This window comes from Bos taurus, chromosome X, assembly GCF_002263795.3.
Source record: "Bos taurus isolate L1 Dominette 01449 registration number 42190680 breed Hereford chromosome X, ARS-UCD2.0, whole genome shotgun sequence".
Classification (NCBI taxonomy): Eukaryota; Metazoa; Chordata; class Mammalia; order Artiodactyla; family Bovidae; genus Bos; species Bos taurus.
The window spans coordinates 18,922,820-18,949,246 of NC_037357.1; the positions used below are offsets into that span (position 1 = coordinate 18,922,820).

At 43.5% G+C, this 26,427-nt stretch overlaps 1 protein-coding gene across 8 annotated transcripts in view; it reads left to right on the top strand.

The window, feature by feature from the left end:
* The window catches only part of ZNF75D (zinc finger protein 75D), a 58,892-nt gene extending 32,815 nt beyond the window's left edge, over nt 1-26,077 (top strand). The window contains exons 1-7 of one of the 8 annotated variants that reach the window (XM_024987711.2): nt 14,216-14,472; nt 15,930-16,168; nt 16,454-16,977; nt 18,150-18,339; nt 19,046-19,137; nt 19,467-19,593; nt 25,142-26,069. In XM_024987711.2, coding sequence (XP_024843479.1) covers nt 16,531-16,977; nt 18,150-18,339; nt 19,046-19,137; nt 19,467-19,593; nt 25,142-25,851 — 1,566 coding nt within the window. In that variant the 5' untranslated portion in view covers nt 14,216-14,472; nt 15,930-16,168; nt 16,454-16,530 and the 3' untranslated portion in view covers nt 25,852-26,069. 8 annotated transcript variants of the gene reach the window in all.
* The last annotated feature ends 350 nt before the right edge of the window (nt 26,078-26,427 follow it).

The following is a 26,427-nucleotide window of genomic DNA, read 5'->3' on the forward strand; positions in this document are numbered from 1 at the left end:
GAGTGTGACGTTTGGATATCTTGGAAACAAAGCCAGCTGTCAGTTTTTCTAGTAAAGTGAGCAGAAATTTTCATACACAGGTAGAAAGGGCTGCTGCTGCTGCTGCTGCTCTTAAGTCGCTTCAGTCGTGTCCGACTCTGTTGGGACCCCATGCACGGCAGCCCACACAGGCTCCTCCGCCTCCATGGGATTCTCCAGGCAAGATACTGGAGTGGGGTGCCATTGCCTTCTGGTGAACAAGGGCACAGTGACATTCATATGTGTTCCCAGGAGGTCCCAAAGAGCAGTGTTAATGGCATCTAATTGCTTAGAGGGGGAAACTTGCTGAAAAGGAATAAGGTTACTTTTTCTCTATTTTTTTCTGATCTGGTGTCTCAGTTTCACTTCAAGTATTAATATGATGTGAAAGAGAATCTAGATGTTCTATGGAGCAAAGGAATCATTCTGCATAAAGGTGAAGGGACAGAGCATTTGTTCCCTCATTCTCACTGAGGATAAGAAACTGGAATGATCTATTAAAATGTAGAGAAAGTCAAATACCCCCGTTTTTAAAGGTGGGACAGGAAGTGCAAGATTAAGTATTGGATAACATCAAAGCTCCTTTTAGCAAATGCGTGTAAGTTTTTTATTCCTCAACCTTAAAGAAAACGTGATGAACTAAACATTTGTCTTTCCAGAGTTGTATATTTGTTTCAAAGTTGGTAACAGAGGAAAGGTTGAACATGTCCTGAGTCTTGACCTTCACGCAGTAGGCAGTTATTTTAAAGAGGAGCAGAACGGTTACTTTCTGTTCCTCCTTTTCTGATAACTTTCTGTTCTTCTTCTCTGATAAGTAAGTAAATGTGCGTCATGTGGCTTTCTTCTTGATGTACTTTTTTCCCTCCCTCTCTCAGTGCCCTTGGGGAGAAGATCCACTCATTGGTTTGTACAAAGCTGACAAGGCCTCAGTTATCAGGTGGCCCAGGAGGATGTCACAAATAGAAGAAAAGCTGTTCCCAGAGCAAATAATGATGAGCCCTGTGAAGGCGCCTGCATGCTTGTACCCACATGTGGAGGTTTTACAGGGGACTAAGAGGTCTGTGAAGAAATTCCAATAAGAGTAAGAAATCCGCCCACAGATGGGCAGTCTTCATCCTGAGAGTGCTCGCCAGCACTTCCGGAGCTTCTGTTACCATGACACACCGGACCGTATGAGGCTGTCAGCCACCTGCAGGAATTATGCTCTCAGTGGCTGAGGCCAGAGATCACTCAAAAGAGCAAATTCTTGGAGTTGCTGGTGCTGGGAGCAGTTCCTGGACGTTCTGCCAGTCATATCCAGAACTGGGTGCAGAAGTATCATCCACAGAACGTCAAAGAGGCTGTGGCCCTGGTAGACCGCTTTCACACAGAGAATGTGGTGGAATAAGCAATGAGGTGAGCAGAAAGATTTCTTACATGTACACTGTGAAAGAGGGTGAAAGTGGGGTCAATAATGAGAATGAGATGGATTAAGTCACTTCTTCTGTTGTTCCTTTAGAATAACTAAGTGCAATCTGAAATCACAGGCTTGCACTGACAGCTTCTCAGGTTGGGGATTCCTGAGAGTCTTTTCCTGGCTTAGAAAAGAGAATGCACTTTGCCCTCTTTAGGGCAGGGTGAATTGAAGGTGGTGGCCTGGCTAGCATGGCCAAGGAGACAGAACTTAGCACCAAGAAATAAAAGGCAAGAAAATGCTAGGAAGGAGGAAAAAACCTCCAAATGCAGGTTTTAAAGGTCAAAGGCAGGAGAGTGTAGCAGCCAAAGTATAAATCAAACCTTTCTGGGAGACTGCAAAGAAAGAGAAGAAATGGAAAGAGAAAAGGGAAAAAGGATCAAGAACAAAGATATAAGCTCACAGTAAAATGGAGAAAATCAGAATGCTGAGGCGTGGTGCTTCTGGGCTGGGAACACACATCGCAGGGCCAGGATAAAAGTGTCTCCGTGCCTGCCTTCATGCTTTGCCTTGGCTTTGCTGGTGAGTAGGTAACCAGGTCTGCCCTGGGGAGATGGCAGCCTACTTCTCCTTGAGAGCCCCGCCTTGAGGAGAACAAGTGTCTTATACACCTGAAGTGTATGGCGAAAGTTGAATCCAGCTCTTCCCCATTTTTTCCTCCGCTGCATCCCCTTTCGTCCATGAAATTGTTCCTGGACGTGGAGGATTGGAAAATCCAACTGACAGAAAACTCTCTTTATTCATTTTCTTATTCTTTAGAGGAAACTAGAAAATAAAAGTCCACTAAACAAGGATTAGTCGGACACGACTGAGCGACTTCACTTTCACTTTTCACTTTCATGCATTGGTGGAGGAAATGGCAACCCACTCCAGTGTTCTTGCCTGGAGAATCCCAGGGACGGCGGGGCCTGGTGGGCTGCCATCTATGGGGTCGCACAGAGTCGGACACGACTGAAGCGACTTAGCAGCAGCAGCAGGAACCGATTACATTCTTCCGATTTCTGAGTGGAGCATCGCCACCTGCTGGTTGATCCCTTGAACTACATCAGAAAGCCCTAAAGGTGTTGTGTTGCCAAGGCCTTCAGCGACAGGGACAGTCATCCGTGCACAGCCAGTTTTGATAAGGGCAAGATAAGAAAGAGAAGAGAGGCCTTGGGACACACGAAGGGAGTGGGAGAATATATGTCAACGTGAGTGTGCAGAGCCTCCTATAACTCGAAAACCCAGTGGAGCTGCGCCATCTACTGGTGGATTCTTTGAATTATATCAGAAAACCTGGGGGTGTTGCGTTGGCAATTCACATCACATCAATCAGTGGACACTGAGCACAGTGGCTGACACGCAGAAGCAGTCTATCCATGAGGACCCGTCTTCGTTAGTGATCAGCTTGATTCTGAGCTGGTCAGAAGAGCTGCTTAGTCTCAGGACGTCAAAACGCAGCACTGTGTCAGGGTCAAGGGCATAAACTCTCTATTTAGACACAGCAGCTCTACCACTTAACCAGGGCAGGCCACTCGGCCTTTCTGAGCCGCAGCTTCGTGACTGGTCAAATTGGCGTGGGTAGCACCCACCTGGCGACTGTCATGGGTCCAGTGTGGCCACGAGTATGGGTAAGGGCCTGGCTCATCCTGGGACGGGTTCGGTGGGTGGCAGCTTCTGTGTCAACCCGGCTGCGGGGGCGCCTCCACTGCGCACCATCCGGAAACAACTCACTCCTTCCGCCTCATCTGTAGCTCCTTCACCCAGTTCTCATCTGCTTGCCCTCAGCTGCACAGAGTGGGTAGCCGAGATCCAAAGGAAGAAAAAAGAACACAGGAAATGGAAGGGATTCTATTCATCAACCTTCCCTGGATTTGGGAAAGACAAAGCCACCCTGCGACTTTCAGGGTGTACTACAGCTGAAACCCCCTCACAGCCTCCCCCTGCTGTCTCTTTGGTGTACCTGAAGCTTTGGCCTCCCGCAGCCACAGGAGCAAGCCAGTTGGTACTATTGCCTCTCCTTCTGGGTGCGGGGAGGGGGGCCGCTGGGAGGGCAACTGAAGGCTGAGAGCTCCACTAGATTCCTGCCCTCCCTCGGTTCTGCCCTCTGCCTCCACCAATCCCTATCTATGCTTTTCCATCACCTGTGTGCTCCATGGAGCATACGGATTTGCTCAGCCTTTTATGCCACAGAGGACTTAAACCTGCAAAGTCAACCACATTGTTTTCCTCTGGAAGATTTATGGAACTGCAGACTATTATTTTTCACCTGGGGCTTCTGAGGTCCCCAGTTAAAATACATCTGTTCTGGCATCACTTTCCCTCAAGAATACACTCTGCTTTCTAATTCGTGTTGGTATTTTACCCTGACGATTATAGTTCCCACTGTAGTTCTGATTGGCATTCTAGCTTGTAGATCAGTCTCTGGTGAGTATATCTTAATTTTTGACTCTTGCAAAAATGAGTTCATTACCCTGCAATATCAAGAACCAACCCTTAGTGGTAACCAAGCAGATTCTCATCAGAGATCTAGCTGCTTTTGGCACACTCAAGTGTTCATAGTCAAACTGTTCCAAATTGAATTTGTCTTTTCTAAAAACCCAAAATACCCTTCTTTTCTTTTTCAGTTCCCTATCTTGTGTGGTGTCACCACCATCCACTCCAAAATCAGGAGTCGTCTCTTTACTGGCTGTGTCCTTCTCCCTCATGTATCCAGTAAGTAAGACTCCACTTCCTGTTGTTTCTTGAATCCATCCCCCATTAGCCTTGCTTTGGTTTAGATACAACTTATGTTGCTGTTGACTCTCTACAAGATTCCTGTCACTGTCTACCCATTCCCAGGTTTTCAGCCCCACCCCAACCAATGCCAAGTTCACCCTCCTTCTCCTAGATAATGTGGTTCATAAATATAGCCATCCCATTCTTCTCTCAATATCTTTCAACAAATCCCAAAGTTTAGGATGAAACTGCATCTCCAGAGCACCTCTGACCCCGTCTCACTGAGGCACATTGTGCACTGTGAGGTTTGTTTTCTTGCTCTCCAGAGACTAATGAGCTAAAAGAGCACTTCATGTGCACCAGGGCCTGAACTTGTAGCTTCTCACCAAACAGATTGCATTTCACAAACTTCATGACAATGATCAAAACACATGGAAGTTGAAAAATAATACAGAGATACTGCATGTTCTCATCATCTATGAGCAATAAGTATCAACCCATACACAATCAGAATCGATCTCTGCCCCCTTCTCTTTCCTGCTGCTGCTGCTAAGTCACTTTAGTCCTGTCCGACTCTGTGTGACCCCACAGACGGCAGCCCACCAGGCTCCCCCGTCCCTGGGATTCTCCAGGCAAGAACACTGGAGTGGGTTGCCATTTCCTTCTCCAATGCAGGAAAGTGAAAAGTGAAAGTGAAGTCGCTCAGTTGTGCCCGACCCTCAGCGACCCCATGGACTGCAGCCCACCAGGCTCCCCTGACCATGGGATTTTCCAGGCAAGAACACTGGAGTGGGGTTCCATTGCCTTCTCTGTCTCTTTCCTACCACCATGCAATTAATTCAAAATCAACCCTATATGAGTATGTGCAGGAAATTGCTTTCAAAGGTGAACTGGAAGGCCTTATGAATAACACTAAATAAGCAATTTTTGGATCTGTTGTATTCCTCCATTTTATTGGCTTGTAAGATAATTGAGACATCCCCGATGCAGGAATAATGTTTTCAGTTTCTAGGTCCATGAACAATACACAGCCTTATAGGAAAAGAAACTTTTGCAGGTGACTCCAGCCAATGCAAGTGAGTGTACTAGGCCATGTGGTGTGCTGTGTGATGGTGCTGTAGGGCATATCAGGTGGCTGTAAGAAGCCTATGTCAAGCCAATAGATGAGAGTCTTCCTGGCACATACTAGAGGAACCGCATGCTCTCTTCATCTTTTCCTTGCCTCCCTGATACTAGATGACTAAATGCCCCACTGTGAGATACCAGATCTCTCAAACTGCCCTGCGTAACTGGTGATTTCTGAGGCTTAACAATTCATTAAGGAAAGAAAGAGAGTAGGTAAATAAATAGATCCCTATGAGAAATTATCCTTTGGGCCACAACACAAAGGCCACACATACATATTTGAGGACTATAAGAATGTTTAAGGAAATCTCCTGACCCTGCTAAGGTAAGGCAGAATTAGAGTGATTGGTATGCTCCTATGCATGGTCACAGAAGAAGTCAGGAGGTTCTGACACCAAAATCAAAGGAACAAAAGCAAAAAATAAGCAAGCAGGGCTATATTAAACTAAAAGGCCTCTGCCCAGCAAAGGAAACCATCAATGAAATGAAAAGGCAACTATTAAATGGGTCAAAATACTTGCATGTCATATATCTGATAAGGGGCTAATATCCAAAAAAAATATGGGAACTTCCCTGGTGGCTCAGATGGTAAAGAATCTGCCTGCAACTCAGGAGACCCAGGTTTTACCCCTGGGTAGGGAAGATCACCTGAAGGAAGAAATAGAATATGTAAAAACCTCATACAACTCAAGAGCAGAAAAGTGAATAGTGCCATTAAAACTGGGCAGAGGATCCGAATAGAAATTTTCCCAAAGACATACAGATGACCAGTGTTACTCACTCACTTGTGTCTGACTCTTTGCAGGCTCCATGGACTGTAGCTGGCCAGGCTTCTCTGTCCATGGACTTCTCCAGGCAAGAATACTGGAGTGGGTTGCTATTCCCTTCTCCAGCGAATCTTCCCAACCTAAGGATCAAACCCAGGTCTCTCACATCGCAGGCAGATTCTTTACTTCTGAGCTACCAGGGAAGCCCAGATGGCCAACAGGTACATTAAAAGATGCTCTCACCACTATTATTCAACATAGTTTTGGAAGTGCTAGCTACAGCAATCAGAGAAGAAAAAGAAATAAAAGGAATCCAGACTGGAAAAGAAGTAAAGCTCTCACTGTGTGCAGATGACATGATACTATACATAGAAAACCCTAAAGATACTATCAGAAAATTACTAGAGATAATCCGTGAATTTAGCAATGTTGCAGGATACAAAATCAATACACAGAAATCACTTGCATCCCTATACACTAACAATGAAAAAGCAGGAAAAGAAATTAAGGAATCAATCCTATTGACCATTGCAACAAAAAGAATAAAATATATAGGAATAAACCTACCCAAGGAGACAAAAGAACTGTATCCTGTATACAGAAAATTACAAGACACTGATGAAAGAAATCAAAGATTAAAACAACAGGTGGAGAGATATTCCATGTTCCTGGGTAGGAAGAATCAATATTGTGAAAATGACTATACTACCAGAAGCAATATACAGATTCAATGTGATCCCTATCGAATTACCAATGGCATTTTTCACAGAACTAGAACAAAAACTTCACAATTCATTTGGAAACACAAAAGACCCCGAATAGCCAAAGCAGTCTTGAGAAAGAAGAATGGAGCTGGAGGAATCACCCTTCCTGACTTCAGATAATACTACAAAGCTACAGTCATCAAGACAGCATGGTACTGGCACAAAAACAGAAATATAGACCAATGGAAAAAGATCCAGAAATAAATTCATGCGTCTATCCATACTTTATTTTTGACAAAGCAGGTAAGAATATACAATGGGGCAAAGATAGCCTCTTCAACAAGTGGTGCTGGGAAAACTAGACAGCTACATGTACAGAATGAAATTAGAACACTTCCTAACACCACACACAAAGATAAACTCAAAAAGGATTAAAGACATACATGTAAGACCAGAAACTATAAAACTCTTAGAGGAAAACATAGGCAGAACAATTGATGACATAAATCAAAGCAAGATCCTCTATGATCCACCTCCTAGAGTAATAGAAATAAAAACAAGAGTAAACAAGTGGGACTTAATTAAACTTAAAAGCTTTTGCACAGCAAAGGAAACTATAAACAAGGTGAAAAGACAACCCTCAGAATGGGAGAAAATAATAGCAAATGAAACAATTGACAGAGGATTAATTTGCAAAATATATAAGCAGCTCATACAACTCAATACCAGAAAAACAAACAACCCAATCAAAAAGTGGGGAGAAGACCTAAACAGACATTTCTCCAAAGACATACAGATGGCTAACAAGTACATGAGAAGATGCTCAACATCCCTTAGTATTAGAGAAATGCAAGTCAAAACTACAATGAGATATCACCTCACACCAGTCAGAATGGCCCTCATCAAAAAGTCTACAAACAATAAACGTGGAGAAAAAGGAACCCTCCTGTGCTGTTGGTGGGAATGTAAATTGATACAGCCACTATGGAAGATGGTATGGAGATTACTTAAAAAACCAGGAATAAAACCACCGTATGACCCAGCAATCCCACTCAGAGGCATATACCCTGAGGAAACCAAAATTGAAAAAGACAGGCCGCCCCGTGCCCGCCCCTCTTCCCCTCCCCAGGCGCCGAGGCCCGGCCCCGCGGCGCTCCCCTCCCTTGCCAGCCCCCCCCCCCCCCCCCCGGCCCCGGCCCTGCCCCCAGCCCGGGAGCCACCGCTTCCCTGGCGGGCGGGCAGGGGGACGTGGGGACCGCCGGGCGCGGCCGTGCGGCGTAGCGGGATGCGGGTGGGTGGCGAGTGTGCCCAGGGGCGCGCGCGAGTGCCCGCCTGCCTGGAGACCGAGGTGCGGGCGTGGAGGGCGGCGGAGGCTCTGGTGTGTGTGTGTGTGTTTGGGGTTTATCACCGTGCTGGAGCACCTAGAAGTGCGGCCACGTGGATTTAGGTATTCGCGTCCACCTCAGAGCCTGCTCCCTCTGAAGTCTTCTGTATTCTTCTAACAACCCTAGAAATTCTTCAACCCGGAGCTGTGTACTCAACAGGCAGATGGCTCAGCCTGTGTATGTTGTCTAAGTGTCTGGAATGTACACCTGGTTCCTCTCCACTGGCATCCACAATTTAAGAAAGTAAATAGATGCTTTCAAGGAGGAACATGGGCACACCAGGATCCGGAGCTACTGTAGACATTTCCGTCTATTTTGGGGTTCTGTTTGATATGAGAAACTGTGATTGCTCAGATGTCTTCCTTGGAAAGACCCTTCATTAAAAGAAAGACTCCAGCACCAGATGTCTGCTATTAAATTTCAACTAATCAGTCCTAACTCGACTCTGCCACTGACTCTCTTCATGGGTGAAAATTAGTATCTAATTTTTGGTAGCTCACTGAGCAGTTTTTGGCAAAGTAACCACTCAAGCCATGCTTCCATTTGCCTGCTATTGTCCTGGTGGAATGTTTCTCCAGTCTCACTGATGTGTTCATTAATGTCAGTGTTCACGTTCAATGGTGGTGATTGGAGAAGACAGGGAACAAGAACCAGGAAGAAGAAGAGGCACTGACAGTGATGGCCCCACTCATAGAAGCAGTAGAATAATGCTGCAGTTTACTAGCTGGGGTTAGTAATGTCCTCATTTTCCCTCTCACTCTGAATCTTTGCCCTGGATAAGGGGGAGTTGAATTTAGCTTTAAGAAGGGATTAGTAAGAAGAGAATGTGAATGTTGGTTTGACAGGTGGGGCGGGGGAGGCCACTAAAGCCCAGGGGCCAACAGCCACGCTAGCACTTGCTTTTCCTCCATGTTCAAAACCCAGCACTAGTAGGTTTCCATTCTAAAAAAATTTATAACAAAAAGTAAGCCATTTGAGTGTGAATGTTACTAACAACGTGGTGGTGAGGATATTTGGCTTAGAATTTTATCTTTTTTTAAAAGCTGAGGCTGTGTTTAAAATTTCATTGGTGATTTCCCTTTATTTACACATTAGAATTACTGAGAATTTTTAATAAAACTACAAACGACAGAAAGCTAACCTGAAAAAAAAAAAAGAAAAAGACACATGTACTCCACTGTTCATTGCAGCACTATTTACAATAGCTAGAACATGGAAGCAACCTAGATGTCCATTGACAGATGAATGGATAAAGAAGTTGTGGTACATATACACAATGGAATATTACTCAGCCATAAAAGGAATGCATTTGAGTCCGTTCTAATGAGGTGGATGAAACTAGAACCTATCAGAGTGAAGTAAATAGAAAGAGAAAAATAAAGGTCGTACACTAATGCATATATCAAGAAGGTCAAGGTCAAGAAGCAACAGTTAGAACTGTACATGGAACAATAGACTGGTTCCAAAGCAGGAAAGGAGCGTGTCAAGGCTGTATATCGTCACCCTGCTTATTTAACTTCTATGCAGAGCACATCATGAGAAATGCCAGGCTGGATGAAGCACAAGCTGGAGTCAAGATTGCCGGGAGAAATCTCAATAACCTCAGATATGCAGATGACACCACCTTTATGGTGGAAAGCGAGGAAGAACTAAAGAGCCTCTTGGTAAAAGTTAAAGAGGAGGAAGAAAAAGCTGGCTTAAAACTCAACATTCAGGAAACTAAGCTCATGGCATCTGGTCCCATCACTTAATGGCAAATAGATGGGGAAATAATGGACACAGCGACAGACGTTATTTTCTTGGGCTCCAAAATCACTGCAGATGGTGATTGCAGCCATGAAATTAAAACATGCTTGTTCCTTGGAAGAAAAGCTATGACCAACCTAGACAGCATGTTAAAAAGCAGAGACATTTCTTTGCCAACAAAGGTCCATCTAGTCAAAGTTATGGTTTTTCCAGTAGTCGTGTATGGATGTGAGAGTTGGACTATAAAGAAAGCTGAGCACTGAAGAATTGATGCTTTTGAACTGTGGTGTTGGAGGAGACTCTTCAGAGTCTCTTGGACTGGAAGGAGATCTAACCAGTCACTCCTAAAGGAAGTCAGTCATGAATATTCATTGACTGATGCTGATGCTGAAACTCCAATACTTTGGCCACCCGATGCAAAGAACTGACTCATTGGAAAACACCCTGATGCTGGGAAAGACTGAAGGCGGGAGGAGAAGGGGATGACAGAGGATGAGATGGTTGGATGGCATCACCGACTCAGTGGACATGAATTTGAGTAAACTCCGGGAGTTGGTGATGGACAGGGAAGCCTGGCATGCTGCAGTCCATGGGATGGCAAACAGTCGGACACGACTGAGCGACTGAACTGAATGCATATACCCGAAATCTAGAACGATGGTAACAAAGAATTTATTTGCAGGACAGCAGTGGAGAAACAGACATAGAGAACAGACTAATGGACACAGGGAGAGGGGAGAAGAGGGTGAAATGTATGTAGAGAGTAACATGGAAACTTAAATTACCATATGTAAAATAGATAGGCAATGGGAATTTGCTGTATGTTTCAGGGAAATCAAACAGGGTCTCTGTTTGAGACCCACAACCTAGAGTAGACGGATGGGATGGGAAGGAAGATAGGAGGGAGGTTCAAGAAGTAAGGGACATATATATACCTATGGCTGATTCATTTTGAGGTTTGACTGAAAACAACAAAATTCTGGAAAGCAATTATCTTTTAATTAAAAAATAAATAGAAAAAAAAGATGCACTATGCTCTTAACCATCAGGGAAATGCAAATCAAAATGATAATGTGATATCACATCACACTTGTTAGAATGGCCATTATGAAAAAGAAGAGCTGTAACAAGTATTGACAAAAATGTGAAGAAATATGAATCTTCCTACACCACTGGTGGAAATGTAATTGGTGCAGCCACTATGGAAAACAATATGGATGTTCCTCAGAAACAAACAAACAAAAAAATAGAGCTACCATATGATCCAGCAATTCCACTCCTGGGTACGTATCACAAAAGAAAAAGAAAAATGCTAGCTTGAAAAGATACATGCAAGCCCTTTCCCAAGTGTTTTGGAGGAGACAAACCCAGCTGGCAGAAGCATTTGTAAAATGCTTACGTTTTTCAGTAAGATATGTATGTTGAAAAAGCTCCCACTTGTAGATGTTATTATTTGTGATGACTACAAGCGTGATCGATGAACATATGGCTCTGGGTGTGCATCACACCAGGTACCGAGTGGGACTCTGGGCTCTGTAATCTGGGCATTGATGAGAGGTGGTGGGTGGCAGGGGGAGGGGTCTCCAGGCCGGAATTGAAGTTCTCCCCTGGTTAAGGTAAGAAAGGTGGTAGGTAATCTGACACCTTCCTATGTGAAGTGATCCTTTTGCCTACTACATGAGAGCCACAATACATGTTCAGATATTGTGGGGGTGTTGGGCAGTTCCTGGTAGAGTGAGGCAAAGTTAGGGTGACCAGCACGGTACTGCAGAACATCAGTGCAGAAGTCACAGGGAACAAAACCGGAACCAGTGAGCATGCAGTTCTGTCTGGGTAAGATGGTAATTGATGTGAATGGTAAGTCTCATAAGGATGTACCCTCTCCCCACTGCAGCCACTGTTATAGCCCCCATACAGATCTTATGATGTCACCAAACTGATGTTGCTCCTACTTGGAATGTTTCCCTTGACGCCGGAGCAAAGAGGAGGCCCATATAATTGCTCTTAGGCACTAAAAAGGCATTCCAACAGGGGTCTTCACCTAGTCTCCAATTCAGCCCCTCTTCTGGTAAGCTTTCACTAGTGGTAAAGAACCCATCTGCCAATGCAGGAGATGTAAGAGACACGGGTTCCATCCCTGGGTCAAGAAGATCCCCTGGAAGAGGACATGGTAACCCGCTCCAGTATTCTTCCGTCCACCTATAAAGTTGTTTGCTGCTCAGGATCTCATCTTGATTCCTTGGGTGACTCAAAGTTGAAGTGTTTAGAGGAAAGAAAATCCTTTTTACACAGATTTTACATAGTTTCTCTTTTTTACTTAGTGTTTCAAACATATTAGACAAAACATAAGTATGGAAGGGATCTGGGCGTTATGGATTTAAATTATAAGTAAACTATAAACCTTTAATTATGCAGAGTTTTATAATGGAAAAATGTTTTAAAACGGGTCAATGTATGCTTAAACCACTAATCGTATTAATAATATGTAATGAAATTTAAGTGAATTACAACCTGTCTTCCTGGAGTCTCTAGTCATTTAAACTTTTTTTTTCTTTTCTTTGAAGCATATAAGCCATAGTAGGTTATAAGGAAAACTGAAGAGATCATTATACTTATTTCCACATTCATTCTAAATGGCTAACTGTATAATCTAATTTCTATTGAAGACAATTATAAGGAATAACTTTGAGCAGATTAATATTAAATTTCACATGGTTTACAAATCCCACTATTTAAAAAAGAGGAAAAAGAAAATGCCTTTATCTGACCATCCTCACTGGTTAGTGACCCAGCTGAAAGGTAAGCCTGGGAATTATCCAGAAGCAACAATGCTCTGACTTTTCTTCTATTGTCATAAAACATTCGGTTGAAAATGCCTGACCTCAGGAACACAGCTTTGAAAGAATCATTCTGAAAACGACTCCCTGGTGAAGCAAACATGTTTACTAGTTTTACATCACAGATAATGCACGGTGTCCTCTCACACTTTTGGGCAGCTTTGCTCTATAAATAAGGATTAACCTTATCTTCTGAGTGTAATCTTAGTTTGCATGTGAAAAGGCGGACAGGCACTCCTTGTTTATTTTCCTCCTTGGCATGTAGATCTCTGGTATCCTTGCCAGAGGAGTTTCTCACACTGATTTTTCACACTGACGTCAGTTTCATCTTCACTGTACCACTGAGCTACACATACTTTCTCCTCTTCGATTCCTATAGATAACTTTTGTCCAAATGGCTCTGCTGCTGCTAAGTCGCTTCAGTCGTGTCTGACTCTGTGCGACCCCATAGACGGCAGCCCAATAGGCTCCCCCGTTCCTGGGATTCTCCAGGCAAGAATACTGGAGTGGGTTGCCATTTCCTTCTCCAGTGCGTGAAAGTGAAAAGTGAAAGTGAAGTCGCTCAGTCGTGTCCGACTCTTAGCGACGCAATGGACTGCAGCCTACCAGGCTCCTCCATCCATGGGATTTTCCAGGCAAGAGTACTGGAGTGGGGTGCCATTGCCTTCTCCACCAAATGGCTCAATACTGGGTAAACAATGAAAATTTGGAGACACTGACAACCTGAGATATCCGGGTTCTTAGAAAGATGCCTTCTCCAAAGAACTATTCTAAGCACTACAGGACGTGTAAGATGAAACAAGAGTCCTGTCTTTCAGGGATGCATAATATAGTAGCAAAAGCATGGGGTATGACAACAGGAGACCTACATTGGTCTAAAATCTGCCACCTGTAATCCACGTGACTGTGCGGACGCCCCGTCCTGTATCTGAATTTCTTTATATGTCAAAGAGAAATATAAATGGGACACCATGAGGTTAAAACCTATCTAATAAGAATAAACAATAATAGTTGGGAAGCACGTGCCTGCAAACCAGAAAAGGATTTTTAAAATATCAGGGACTGCTGCTCCTGATCCAGCGAGGGGTCTGGCCAGGAGGACCAAAAGCCTCTTAACTCGAGTCCGGGACAATTCTAGTGATGACTTTCGGAGATAGGGGTCCTAACCAGGCGAATTTCCCGGTAGAAAAAGCCACCGGCTGTTGGAACGTGATTCTGTAACAATCTGGACGCAAGACACGCGGCAAGTCGGAGGGTCTGAGATCGGGGACGCTCGCAGAAGACAGCCTCCTTCGCGGCGCCGCTAGGACTCCCGTGAGCCCGAGACACGCTGACCTGAACTGTCTGCATCCGGGGCTGACCCCAGGATGGGGCGGACCTGCGGGACACTTCCGGACTCGCGCGGGCGCGAACACACAGGTCTGGGGAGGGCGGTGATGGGCGTGGATATCACGCAGCCACCGGAAGCCATCCTCTCTTTTCCGGTCGGCGCCCGGCCCACAGCACGAGACCCCGAAATGGCGAGCCGGGGTACGGTCTCCAGACGTTAGAGGGGTCGCGCCGGGGACTGAACTTCGAAGGTCCGTGCGCTCCCGGGGCCTCGCGCCTTCCCAGCACCGCCCCCGGGGGCGCAGGAACCCGGACCTCCCTGCCTCCCCACGACGGCGTGAGGTGTGGTGACATCATAGCCGAGCCCAGGAAGAGGGAAGTGGCGTCCACGGAAGTCAGAGCTGGGTGGAGGTAATCAGGAAGCTGATTTTCCTTGGGGGTTTGGTCAGGAGACCCTCGAGAAATAACGAGCCATACCCTTTGAGATACCTCACGAGCCAGCTGGGTTGCGGTGAGCGGGGGTGGGGGGAAGGGCGGAAGTTAGCCGGGGCTCGGCCTTTTCGTTTTCGCTGTGGCTTCTTTGCCGGGCGGCGGGCGGGTCTGAGACCCGGCGATACCTCTTCTCGAGGAGGCCGGTACTCAGGCAGGCACCTACAGTCATACCTAACCTCCGGAAGCAAACTTTTGTACACTGTGTGGAGACAAACCCAGGGTTGCTGCTGAAGTAGACTCAGAGGCTGCTGGTGTGTGGAGAGCTTTTGGTACTTTGGACCCAGAAGGTGTAGGTGGGCCACAGGGCGGAAAGGCCTACCAGTGCACCCAGCGAAACTTGCCCGTTTCTGCTGGCTTATGAGCATATTATGGTGAATTTGAAAGTCGCTCAGTTGCGTCCAACTCTTTTCGAATACAGTCCATGGAATTCTCCAGGCCAGAATACTGGAGTGGATAGCGTTTCCCGTCTCCAGGGGATCTTCCCAACCCAGGGGTCGAACCTAGGTCTCCCACATTGTGGGCAGATTCTTTACCACCTGAGCCACAAGGGAAGTTCAAGAATACTGGAGTGGGTAGCCTATCCCTTCTCCAGCAGATCTTCCCGGCCTAGGAATCCAACTGGGGTCTCCTGCATTGCAGGCGGATTCTTTACTAAAACTGAGCTATCAGGGAAGCTCCGAGAAAGATGTCATTTCAGCCTCCAAGACATTAGTTTCTGCTGACAGAGAAATGCAGGAAGTGTCCCTGTACTTCTCGACCTAGATAGGCATCAAGAACCAACCATTTCTTAGAATACCTGTGGGTTCCTTGAAAGAGCTTTGTTGTTGTTTCTCTTGGGTCCCCTCTGAGAAAATCAGACTCTCAAGGCCATCGTCAGCCTTGCTTAAAAATCTCTATGACCCTGAGGAAATGTCAAGTCAAGACAAGGGTTACCTTTTCTAGGACCTTTCTTGTTTCCGAAGAACCTTAATTGTCACTGTTTCTCCGTTTGTTTGTATGTTTTTTTTAAAGAGTGTGACGTTTGGATATCTTGTAAACAAAGCCAGCTGTCAGTTTTTCTGGTAAAGTGAGCAGAAATTTTCATACATAGGTAGAAAGGGGCTGCTGCTGCTAAGTCGCTTCAGTCGTGTCCAACTCTGTGCGACCCCATAGATGGCAACCCACCAAGCTCCCCACTCCCTGGGATTCTCCAGGCAAGAGTACTGGAGTGGGGTGCCTTTGCCTTCTCTGAAAAAGGGGTACAGTGACATTCATATGTGTTCCCAGGAGGTGCCAAAGAAGCAGTGTTAATGCCATCTAATAGGTTAGTGGGGCAAACTTGCTGAAAGGAATAAGGTTACTTTTTCTCTAATTTTTTTCTGATCTGGGTGTCTCAGTTTCCCTTCCAGTATTAATATGATGGAAAAGAGAATCTAGATGTTCCATGAAGCAAAGGAATCAGTCTGCATAAGAAGATGAAGGGACAGAGCAGTTGTCCCTCATCTCACTGAGGATAAGAAACTGGAATGATCTATTAAAATGTAGAGAAAGTCAAATACCCCTGTTTATAAAGGTGGGACAGGAAGTGCACAGATTAAGTATTGGATAACATCAAAGCTCCTTTTAGCAAATGCATGTAAGTTTTTTATTCCTCAACCTTAAAGAAAAAGTGATGAACTAACATTTGTCTTTCCAGAGTTGTATATTTGTTTCAAAGTTGGGTAACAGAGGAAAGGTTGAAAACATGTCCTGAGTCTTGAGCCTTCACGAGTGGCAGTTAATTTTAAAGAGGAGGCAGAACGGTTACTTTCTGTTCCTCCTTTTCTGATAACTTTCTGTTCTTCTTCTCTGATAAGTAAGTAAATGTGCGTCATGTGGCTTTCTTCTTGACGTGTACTTTTTTTTCCCTCCCCTCTCTCAGTGCCCTTGGGGAGAAGATCCACTCATTGGTTTTGTACCAAAGCTGACAAGGCCTCAGTTATCAGGTGGCCCAGGAGGATGTCACAAGTAGGAGAAAAGCTGTTCCCAGAGCAAATAATGATGAGCCCTGTGAAGGCGCCTGCATGCTTGTACCCACATGTGGAGGTTTTACAGGGGACTAAGAGGTCTGTGAAAGAGAGTTCCAATAAGAGTAAGAAATCCAGCCCACAGATGGGCAGTCTTCATCCTGAGAGTGCTCGCCAGCACTTCCGGAGATTCTGTTACCATGACACACCTGGACCGTATGAGGCTGTCAGCCAACTGCAGGAATTATGCTCTCAGTGGCTGAGGCCAGAGATCCACTCAAAAGAGCAAATCTTGGAATTGCTGGTGCTGGAGCAGTTCCTGGACGTTCTGCCCAGTCATATCCAGAACTGGGTGCAGAAGTATCAGCCACAGAACGTCAAAGAGGCTGTGGCCCTGGTAGACCGCTTTCAGAGAGAATCTGGTGGAATAAGCAATGAGGTGAGCAGAAAGATTCCTTACATGTACACTGTGAAAGAGGGTGAAAGTGGGGTCAATAATTGGAGAATGAGATGGATTAAGTCACTCTTCTGTTGTTCCTTTAGAATAACTAAGTGCAATCTGAAATCACAGGCTTGCAGTGACAGCTTCCAGGTTGGGGAGTTCCTGAGAGTCTTTTCCTGGCCTTAGAAAAAGAAATGCATTTTGCCCTCTTTAGGGCCAGGGTGAATTGAAGGTGGTGGGCCTGGCCTAGCATGGCCAAGGAGACAGGACTTAGCAGCCAAGAAATAAAAGGCAAGAAAATGCTAGGAAGGGAGAAAAAAACCTCCGAATGCAGGATTTTAAGGCTCAAAGGCAGGAGTGGGTAGCAGCCAAAGTATAAATCAAACCTTTCTGGGGAGACTGCAAAGAAAGAGAAGAAATGGAAGGAGAAAAGGGAAACAAGGATCAGAAAGAAGAAAAAAGCTAACAGTAAAATGGAGAAAATCTGAATGCTGAGGTGTGGTGCTCTCTGGGCTGGGAACACACATCTCAGGGCCAGGAGAAAAGTGTCTCCGTGGCCTGCCTTCATGCTTTGCCTTGGCTTTGCTGGTGAGTGGGTAACCAGGTCTGCCCTGGGGAGATGGCAGCCTACTTCTCCTTGAGAGCCCCGCCTTGAGGAGCACAAGTGTCTTATACACCTGAAGTGTATGGCGGAAAGTTGAATCCAGCTCTTCCTCCATTTTTTCCTCCGCTGCATCCCCTTTCTCCATGAAATTGTTCCTGGACGTGGGAGGATTGGAAAATCCAACTGACAGAAAACTCTCTTTTATTCATTTTGTGGTTCTTTAGAGGAAACTAGAAAATAAAAGTCCACTAAAGCAAGGATCCAAGTCTAGAAAGCAAGAGATTGGAGGCAGTGAGAGAACAGGCAGCCTACCACTACCCTGCTCTTGGCCTGAGCTGTGGCTGTCCAAGGAGGTGTGGAGGCAAGCAAGTCATAGCTTCTCTCATTTTAATCTGATTTTCCCAGATCATGTGTACAGTTCCTTGTGAGAAAATCATGGCGCAATATCTCTTCATTTTTAAAAATTTCCTTACACGCTCCCCAAACCTGGACTCTACTCTTGTTTGTTCTTCCATCACCACCCCAAAAACAAAGCTCTTTTCTAATGAGGATGGGTTATTTTTAGGTCACAGCCCATGAACTGGGAAATGACACAGCGCTCTTGGGAGGAACAGCAGTGGCCCCAGGCTTTAAGTGGAAGCCAGCAGAGCCCCAACCAATGGGTGTGTTCCAGGAAGAATGTTCGAACATATACCAGGTACTGCAGGAGCTGGGCTGGAATACTCACAAAGAAAGCCAGCCTGTGGATGAAGGAGGTGAGGAGTTTCATCATAATTATCTTCTCCTGGGAGCTGTGATAGTAATTGGTTCAGGGAGCATTCCATGGGAATTTTCCAGGTGCCCAGTCATGCTTTCAGTTAGGATGACTGTCTAGTGGGAGTACAGTAGGTCCGTGGTGGGTGAAGGTGAAGGCCATTCTGGGGTACAGAAGCATCCAAACCACAGAACCCTGGTATTCACAATGTGGACCTTTCTCTATAGAAATTTGGGAGGGGAGAAGAAGGTAGAGCAGGGACAAGGCCGGGAGGTGGGGTGGGGTCATCTCACCATTAGAAGTTAGAGGAGAAATTGGGATCAGAAGTGGGCTGTCAGTGGCAGAATGGGAAGAGAATTGTACACCAGGAAAAAAGTGATAAAAGAAATCTCCCATGTTTCCCACCAAGGTTTTAATTTTCAAACACCTCTAATGCTTGCCTAGCTCAGTGAACATTTTCTTTAATGAGAGGAAAAGCAGTGGATTTCCTTTCATTTAATGAAAACTGGGAACCAGTTCTATGGAGTGGTGGCTTTTTGGTTCTAATTTATGAGAAGGCCACTTGTGGTGCACATGTGTGAGCTTGCGTGTGCACACACACATGTGAAGGTGAGCTGTCTTTACTGAGGGAGTCCTAAACTGTAGAAGTTGGTTTGGGGTATTCATAAACAGAAAATATATATTTTTTTCTGGCTTCTTCCCCACAGCTGTGCCTGCTGAAGAGAGTCAAACTTTTTCTAAACAGAAAATCACCCCAAGCTGGAACATGGCATCTGAGCTCACCTGGCCTCAGTCCCTGGTGAGCTGTACTTTACAAGTATTTTCAGGCAGCCTGAATGTGGCCTTGTCTGCTTTTCTCTGCTGCCCATGATCCTGCCTTACACAACAGATTCTCTGAGGCACATTAGCCCCGGGTGTTCCCTAGGCAACTAGGATTGGCACTGTGGGATTGGGCACCTCCCAAGCTGTGTACTGATCTCTTGGGCACCTTTCCTGTCATCTCACTCCTTTTCCCTTGAATCTTCTCTTAACTTTTTTGGTAACTGGCCTCCCATGTAATTCAGAAATGAGTGATAGGACGGCTTCTGTTGTAGCGAGTACTGAACTACAACTTACTCTCTTCTCTAGAGTCCATTGACATTTGAAGATGTGGCCTTGTATTTTTCCGAGGAAGAATGGAAAATAATGACCCCTGATGAGAAGACCCTCTACCTTGATGTAATGCAGGATGTCTATGAGGATGTCGCCTCTGTAGGTAAAGAGTCTTCCTTTCCTTTGTACAGCAATTGAGCAATCTGTTACATCCTCAGGTCATGGAAAATGCACACCTGTGAGTGTCCCAGTGTCCCAGCAGTGGGTTGGTTCTCAGCTTGATGGTGTGAGGGAGAGGGAAGGCAGATCCAGATCACCTGGAGAGCTTTTTACAAATACACCTCTTTCTCCTAAGTAGACTGCTTGATCTATCATACTCTTGCCCTACCCTGCAAGCCCACTCTTGCCAGATCTTTTCCATGTCCGTAGAAAGCACAGTTTACCCAGTTTTTCAGGCCCCAAAACTCTAAGTTATCCTTTTTTCCAGTCCTTTTGTTATACCCTACCCCCCAGCCAATCAGGAAGCAAGTACTCTTAACTCTGTCTTCAAAATAGGTCCTGAATACAACCATGTCTCAACCTCTTCTGCTCTTACCATCCTGGTCTCCGCCGCCTCATCTCTAACCAGGTCTGCTGGAATACCACAGGACTCCTGTCCCACGACGTTTCCATGTGTCCTTAGGGTTAGTTCCTAGCTTCCTCATTGCACATCCAGCCACGGTAGAATATAAAGAAGATACTGAGTTTAAGATTCTGCCCATTTAAATGTTTGGAATAAATAAAAGTATAAAGAGTTATTCACTTTTTCTGAAAATAGTCTGGAATTTAGATGGCAGTCCATGACCTCCAAGTTTTATTCTCAGAGCGTTATCATTGCACCCTAAACTTAAAGTGATCTGTTTAGCACAAGGGCAAGAACCATAGACCCAACGTCCCTAAGAGTTCCAGGACATTCTTGGAGAGTCTCTTTGAGGTAAACGTACATATAGGAAGAGGAGAAAATTCCTTAATAGGAGCCTTTATAAAGGCTTAACAATTTTAAGATTTTGTTCCTCTATATTTTTAAAAATTAACCTCTTTATTGACTGACTTGTAGATTCACATGCATATTTAAAATGTAACACAAAGAACCCATATACACTTGACCCATTTTCCTCAGTGATAACTTTTGCAAACGTACATGACGTCACAACCAGGATAATAAAGTGGGTACAGTCCACTGACCTTATTCATATTTTCATTTTTCTTGTATTCATTGGTGGGTGTGTATGTATTTAGTTATATAAGATTTGATCACGTGGAGGTTTGTATATTCACCACCCCAATGCAGATCCATTACCACAAGGATCCTTCCTGTTGCCCTTTTATCAATACAACAACACACCCTTCCCTCCCACACCCTACCTCGTCACCAACCTGTGCCAACCACTGATCTGCTTACAGTTTTTAAAAATTTTGTCCTTTCAAAAATACAGCTTTGGGAGATTAACTTTTCTCCTTCACAATAATTCCCTGGAAATTCATCTAAGTTATTGTGTTTATCAGTAGTTCATTCATTTTTACTGCTGAGAAGTGTTCTGTAATATTGATAAACCATTGAAAGATATTTTTGCTGTCTTCAGTCTGGGGCTATTGTGAATAAAGCTGCCATGAACATTCCTGTACAGAATTTTGTGTAGAGATGGTAAGTTTGCGTTTCTCTGGGATAGAGAGTGAAAGAGTGAAATTGCCGTTTCATATGGTAATCAGATGTTGAATGCTAAACTGGTTTTCAGAGTGGCTGCATCATTTGACCTTCCTAGCCAGCAATGGATGCGATCGTTTCTCCACATTCTTGCCATTGTTTAATAGTATTACCACTTAAATTTTTTTTTGGCTTTCTGTTAAGTATGTAATGTTATCTCATTGTGGCTTGGACTTGCATTTCGCTAATAGCTGATGATGATGTAGTTTTTCATGTGCTTATTTGCCATCTTTATATTATCTTCAGTGAAATGGCCTTTGCCATGGTTTTCATTTGGTTGTTTTTTAACTGTTGAATTTTGAGAGTTCTTGTATAGATTGTAGTGCTTTCTAGCGTATATGGTTTGCAAGTAGTTTCCCCAAGTCTGTATATTTTTCTTTTTATCCTCTTCCCATGGGTTTCCACAGAGTAAGTTTTTTATTTTGATGCCCAGTTTTTCACTTTTCTTTTTACCGATTGTATCTTTGCTATCAGGGCTAGCCATGGATCCCTAAAATTTTCTAAGTTTTTCCTAAAAGTTTTTTAAGTTTGCATTTAAGTCTGTGATTCATATTGAGTAGATTCTATATAAGATACGAAATTTAGATTGAAGCTCATTTGTGTTTTTGCTTGTGTAGGTCCAGTTGCTTCAGCCTTGTTTATTGAAAAAGCCTTCCTCCATTGAATTGCTTTTGCACTTTGGTCAAAATCAGTTGGGCATACTTGTGTATCTGTTTTGTTCCATCGAGTTATGTGTCTATCCCTCTGCCAATATTGCACTGTCTTGATTACTGTAGCTATACAATATAGAAAGCCCAAATCAAATAGAGTCTTTCTTCCCACTTTATTCTTTTGTCAAGTTAAATTTTATTTTAAGCTATGCTAGGGCCTGTGCCTTTACATGTAAAGTTTAGAATACGCTTATCTATAAGAAACTTTTTTGGAATTTTGCTAGAAATAACATTAAACTATATGTGAGTTTGAGGAGGAATGATCTCTTTACTGTGTTGATTTTTCCAAACAATGAACACAGTATGTTTTGCAAGTTTTTTTGATTTCTTTCATCATTTAAAAAATGTTATCTACTTATCTATTTTGGCTACACTGGGTCTTTACTGTGGTGTGCAGGCTTCCCTAGTTAGAGCTCGTGGGCTCTCTCTAGTTTCAGGGTGCTAGCTTCATTGCCTTGGGGAATGTGGGATTTTAGTTCCCCAACCAGGGATCAGACCTGAGTCCCCTGCATTGGAAGGTGGATTCTTAACCACTGGACCACCAGGGAAGTCCCATCACCAGCTTTTTGATAGAGAAAAAAATTTATTTTATCTATGTTTTTGTTGGAGTATAGTTGTTCATCTACTTTTTATAATTTTCAGTGTGCAGATCCTCTACATGTTTGCCAAGTATATGCAGGAGCATTTAATTTTCATTGGCATAACTGTAAATGGTATTATTTTAAATTTTTGTTAAAACAAATGTTCAGTGTTTTTACATAGGTCTGCCTATAATTTTATGTTTTCTTCTTTTATCCTGTGACCCTACTGAACTTGCTCATGAGTTCTAAGAAGGTTTTTTTTGGTAAATTTCTTGCGGTTTTTATACATAGTCACATGATCTACAGTGCTTTTTTATTTCTTTCTTTATTTGTTGCCTTGTTGCAGTAGGTCCAACTTCTGGTACAATGTTGAATACGAATGGTGAGAGCAAACATCCTGGCCTTCTTCCCAATTTTATCATGGAAACGTTATGTCTTTCACCTTTACATATGATGTTAGTGCAGGGTTTTTATTGATACTTTATCAGGTTGATAATAATTCCTAACTTTCCTAGGGTTTTATTTATTTATTTTTGGCTGTGCTGGGTCTTCATTGCAGCACTCGGGATCTCTTTAGTTGAAGTGTGTGAACACTTAGTTGTGGCATACAAATTCTTCGTTGCGTCCTTTCGGTATCTAGTTCCCTGACCAGGAATTGAACCTGGGCCGCTTGTATTGGGAATGTGGAGTCTTAGCCACTAGTCCACCAGGGAAGTCCCTCTTGAGTTTTTTTATCGTTAATGGATGTAGGGTTTGTCAAATACTTTTCTGTGTCAGTCAATGGGATTATGATCTTTCAAAGCTTGTTGATATATGGTGGGTTATGTTGGTTGATTTCAAATATGGAAATCCTACTTGATCACAGTATATAATGCTTACATACTGTTACATTCAGCTTGCCAATATTTTGTTGAGGATTTTCGTGTTGAAGTTCATGGGAGATGTTAGTCTGTAGTTTTCCTTCTGAGTACTGTCTTTGTGTGATTTTGTTATCAGGGTAATTACTGGCCTTATGAAATGATTTGGGTAATAGTTCTTGTTTTCTGGAAGAGATGATATAAAAGTGGTGTTAATTGTATAGATACTTTGTAGAATGCTCCAGTAACACTATATGAATCTGGAGATGTCTGTTTTGGCAGCTTTTTAATTATGAATTCAAGTTTTAATTTTCAGACTGCTGTTCAGATTATCTATTTCACACTGGTTGAATTCTGGTACTTTGTAGATTTTGAGAAATTTACCCATTTTCCCCTAACTTTTAACATTTGTGAACATAAGTTGCTGATAGTATTCCCTTATTATCTCTTTAATTGCTGCAGAACGTGTAGTGATAGACCCAGTTCCTTCCTGATATGGATGGTTTGCATCTTCTTTCATTTTTGCCTAAGTTAATACAGGTTTATCAGTTCCTTTAATTTTTTGAGGAGCAAGTTTTTTGTTTAATTTCTGCTGTGATCTTTATTATTCCTTCAATTTTTATTTTCCTTTTTTTCTAGTTTCTTGAGGTAGAAACGTAGATTATTTATTTGAGAGCTTTCCTCTTTTCTGTTGTGTGCCTTTAGGGCTATACATTTTCCTCTGAGCATTCCTATAGCTGCATTCCACATATTTTGATTATATTATATAATTTCATTTTCATTTAAGTATGTATTTTTAAATTTCCCTTGAGACTTTCTCTTTGAATCATGGATTATTTAGAAGTATATTTCCATTTGTTCCCATATATTTAAAATTTTTCTGTTGCCTTTCTGGTTTTGATTACCAATCTGATTCCATTTTCGTCAGATTGCCTTTTCACACTCAAGTTGTGTTTTTTTGTTTTTTTTTTTTTTTTTGGTTCTACGTGTGCCGTGTGATTTATTTTTTTGTATCCTGATCATTTTGTCTATTATGTTAGGAGAGTCTGAGTCCTATTTAAATATTTTAATGGGCAGTCACTCTGTTTTAGTTTAGCATGTAAGTTCTTTTCTACTTTGTGGAATATGTGTCTAGTGACAGCTTAATTTTCAGAGCCTTTATGGTATTATTTTGGTCTCCTCGATTTATGTGGTGCTGCTGGGATTCCCATGTGCTCCTGCTCATGCTGCCCGAGAGTGAGGAATGAGGAAAATCTTTACTTAGGCTAGAGTGTCTCTCAGTGGGAATCTCTGACCCGTAGGGATGAAGAGGCTTCCTGGGGCCGGCTGCTAGTGGCTGGTTAGCTAGGTCCATCTTGCTAGTTCTGCATGACAAATCTGATGTCTCCGATTGGAGTTCTGATGTTGTCAGACGGTTTCCCGTTTCCGATTGCGGATGGACTGAGCCTATTCAGGTAGCCTTCTGTTGCTCAGTTGAGATTTGGAAAACACGAGATCTGGGTTGCCTACATTTTTGGATGTGGGGATGTAAGATACCTACTGTGTTACTCTTCTAGTCCTGGAGTCCCAAACCATTTTGCCTTCCTCTTACCACTTTATAGAATTCTCTGTTCATTGTATCTTGCATTCTTGAACGGATTTGTAGTTGTGCCCAGAAAGGAAGACCAGGGAAAAATGGGTCTGTGCCATTTTGTCCAGATTGGACCAAAAATCCCTTGTTCTGTATTTTTAAAAAGCTGTCAGTATTGATTTTTCTTCCATGCCTACAGTTTTCTTGTTCTGGGAAACAGATGGTTGATTCTTCTGTTTATTCCAACAGGGTTAAAGCTCAAAAATGACACTGGAAATGACCCACCTGTATCTCTTCCTACATTAGAGATACAACCATCAGGATGCGAAGTATTAAGAAAGGCCACAATGAAAGATGCTGAGACAACAATGGGCGATGTAAATCATGGTGGTACATGCAGGGTATGGAAACGACCTCGTGCTTTTCCAGGAAGGAAAAGAAAGAAACTTAAAACTTGTAAACAAGAGCTTCCAAAACCTGTTGATGTTCATGGGAAAGGCTGTGAGGGAGAGAAACCTTTTAAATGTCAGGAATGTGGAAAAAGCTTCAGAGTTAGCTCTGACCTTATTAAACATCAGAGGGTTCATACCGAAGAGAGACCCTATAAATGTGAACAATGTGATAAGCAGTTTAGATGGAGTTCAGATCTTAATAAGCACTTAATGGCACACCAAGGAATTAAACCATATAGATGCTCATGGTGTGGAAAAAGCTTTAGTCATAACACAAATCTACACACACACCTAAGAATTCACACTGGAGAGAAGCCCTTTAAATGTTATGAATGTGGGAAAAGATTCATTCAGAACTCCCACCTTATTAAACACCAGAGAACCCACACAGGTGAGCAGCCTTATACCTGTAGCATATGCAACAGAAATTTTAGCAGGCGTTCAAGCCTTCTTAGACACCAGAAACTCCACAAGAGAAGGGAATCATGTCCAGTGTCTCCAGTCTGAGGAAAGTCACCATTTAGAGCTAGATCCTGGATGTGATGAGAGTGCATAATGTTGAGATGGCCAGTAATAGTGTTTTTAGGAGGGGCACATGGGATGTTTCACAAAAAGGAATCTAAACTCTCTGTTTTATGCTTGTATCTTTTAGCTTTGTATTTTCAGTGCCTACCAGCAATACCTGGAAAATTCTTTATAAATAAAAGAGTGGAATCATTCTTTTATATCTGAAGTTACCTGTTTGTATCTGTCTGCTTACTCAGCCTCCCCATCCTCCATGATCTAAATTCTTCAGGTATCAAATACTCAGTAAATATATGATGGTGAGGAATCCTACTCCTATTCTTTCTCATGAGAGATGGATCATAAGAGTATACAGTTTCTCTGAAGGGAGCTCAGAATGAATTACTAAGTTTGAGGCAGTATCTGTGGCTATCACCCTATCTACATGAACTACCTAAGCCCAGGGTTCAGAGAACTGTATCCTGAAACAGGAAGAGAAGTTTCAGTGTTTGCCTTGGGAGAAGTACCCCCATTCTAGTTGCCTCTCCCCTGAGCACCCACTACTGCAGTGTTTTCTGT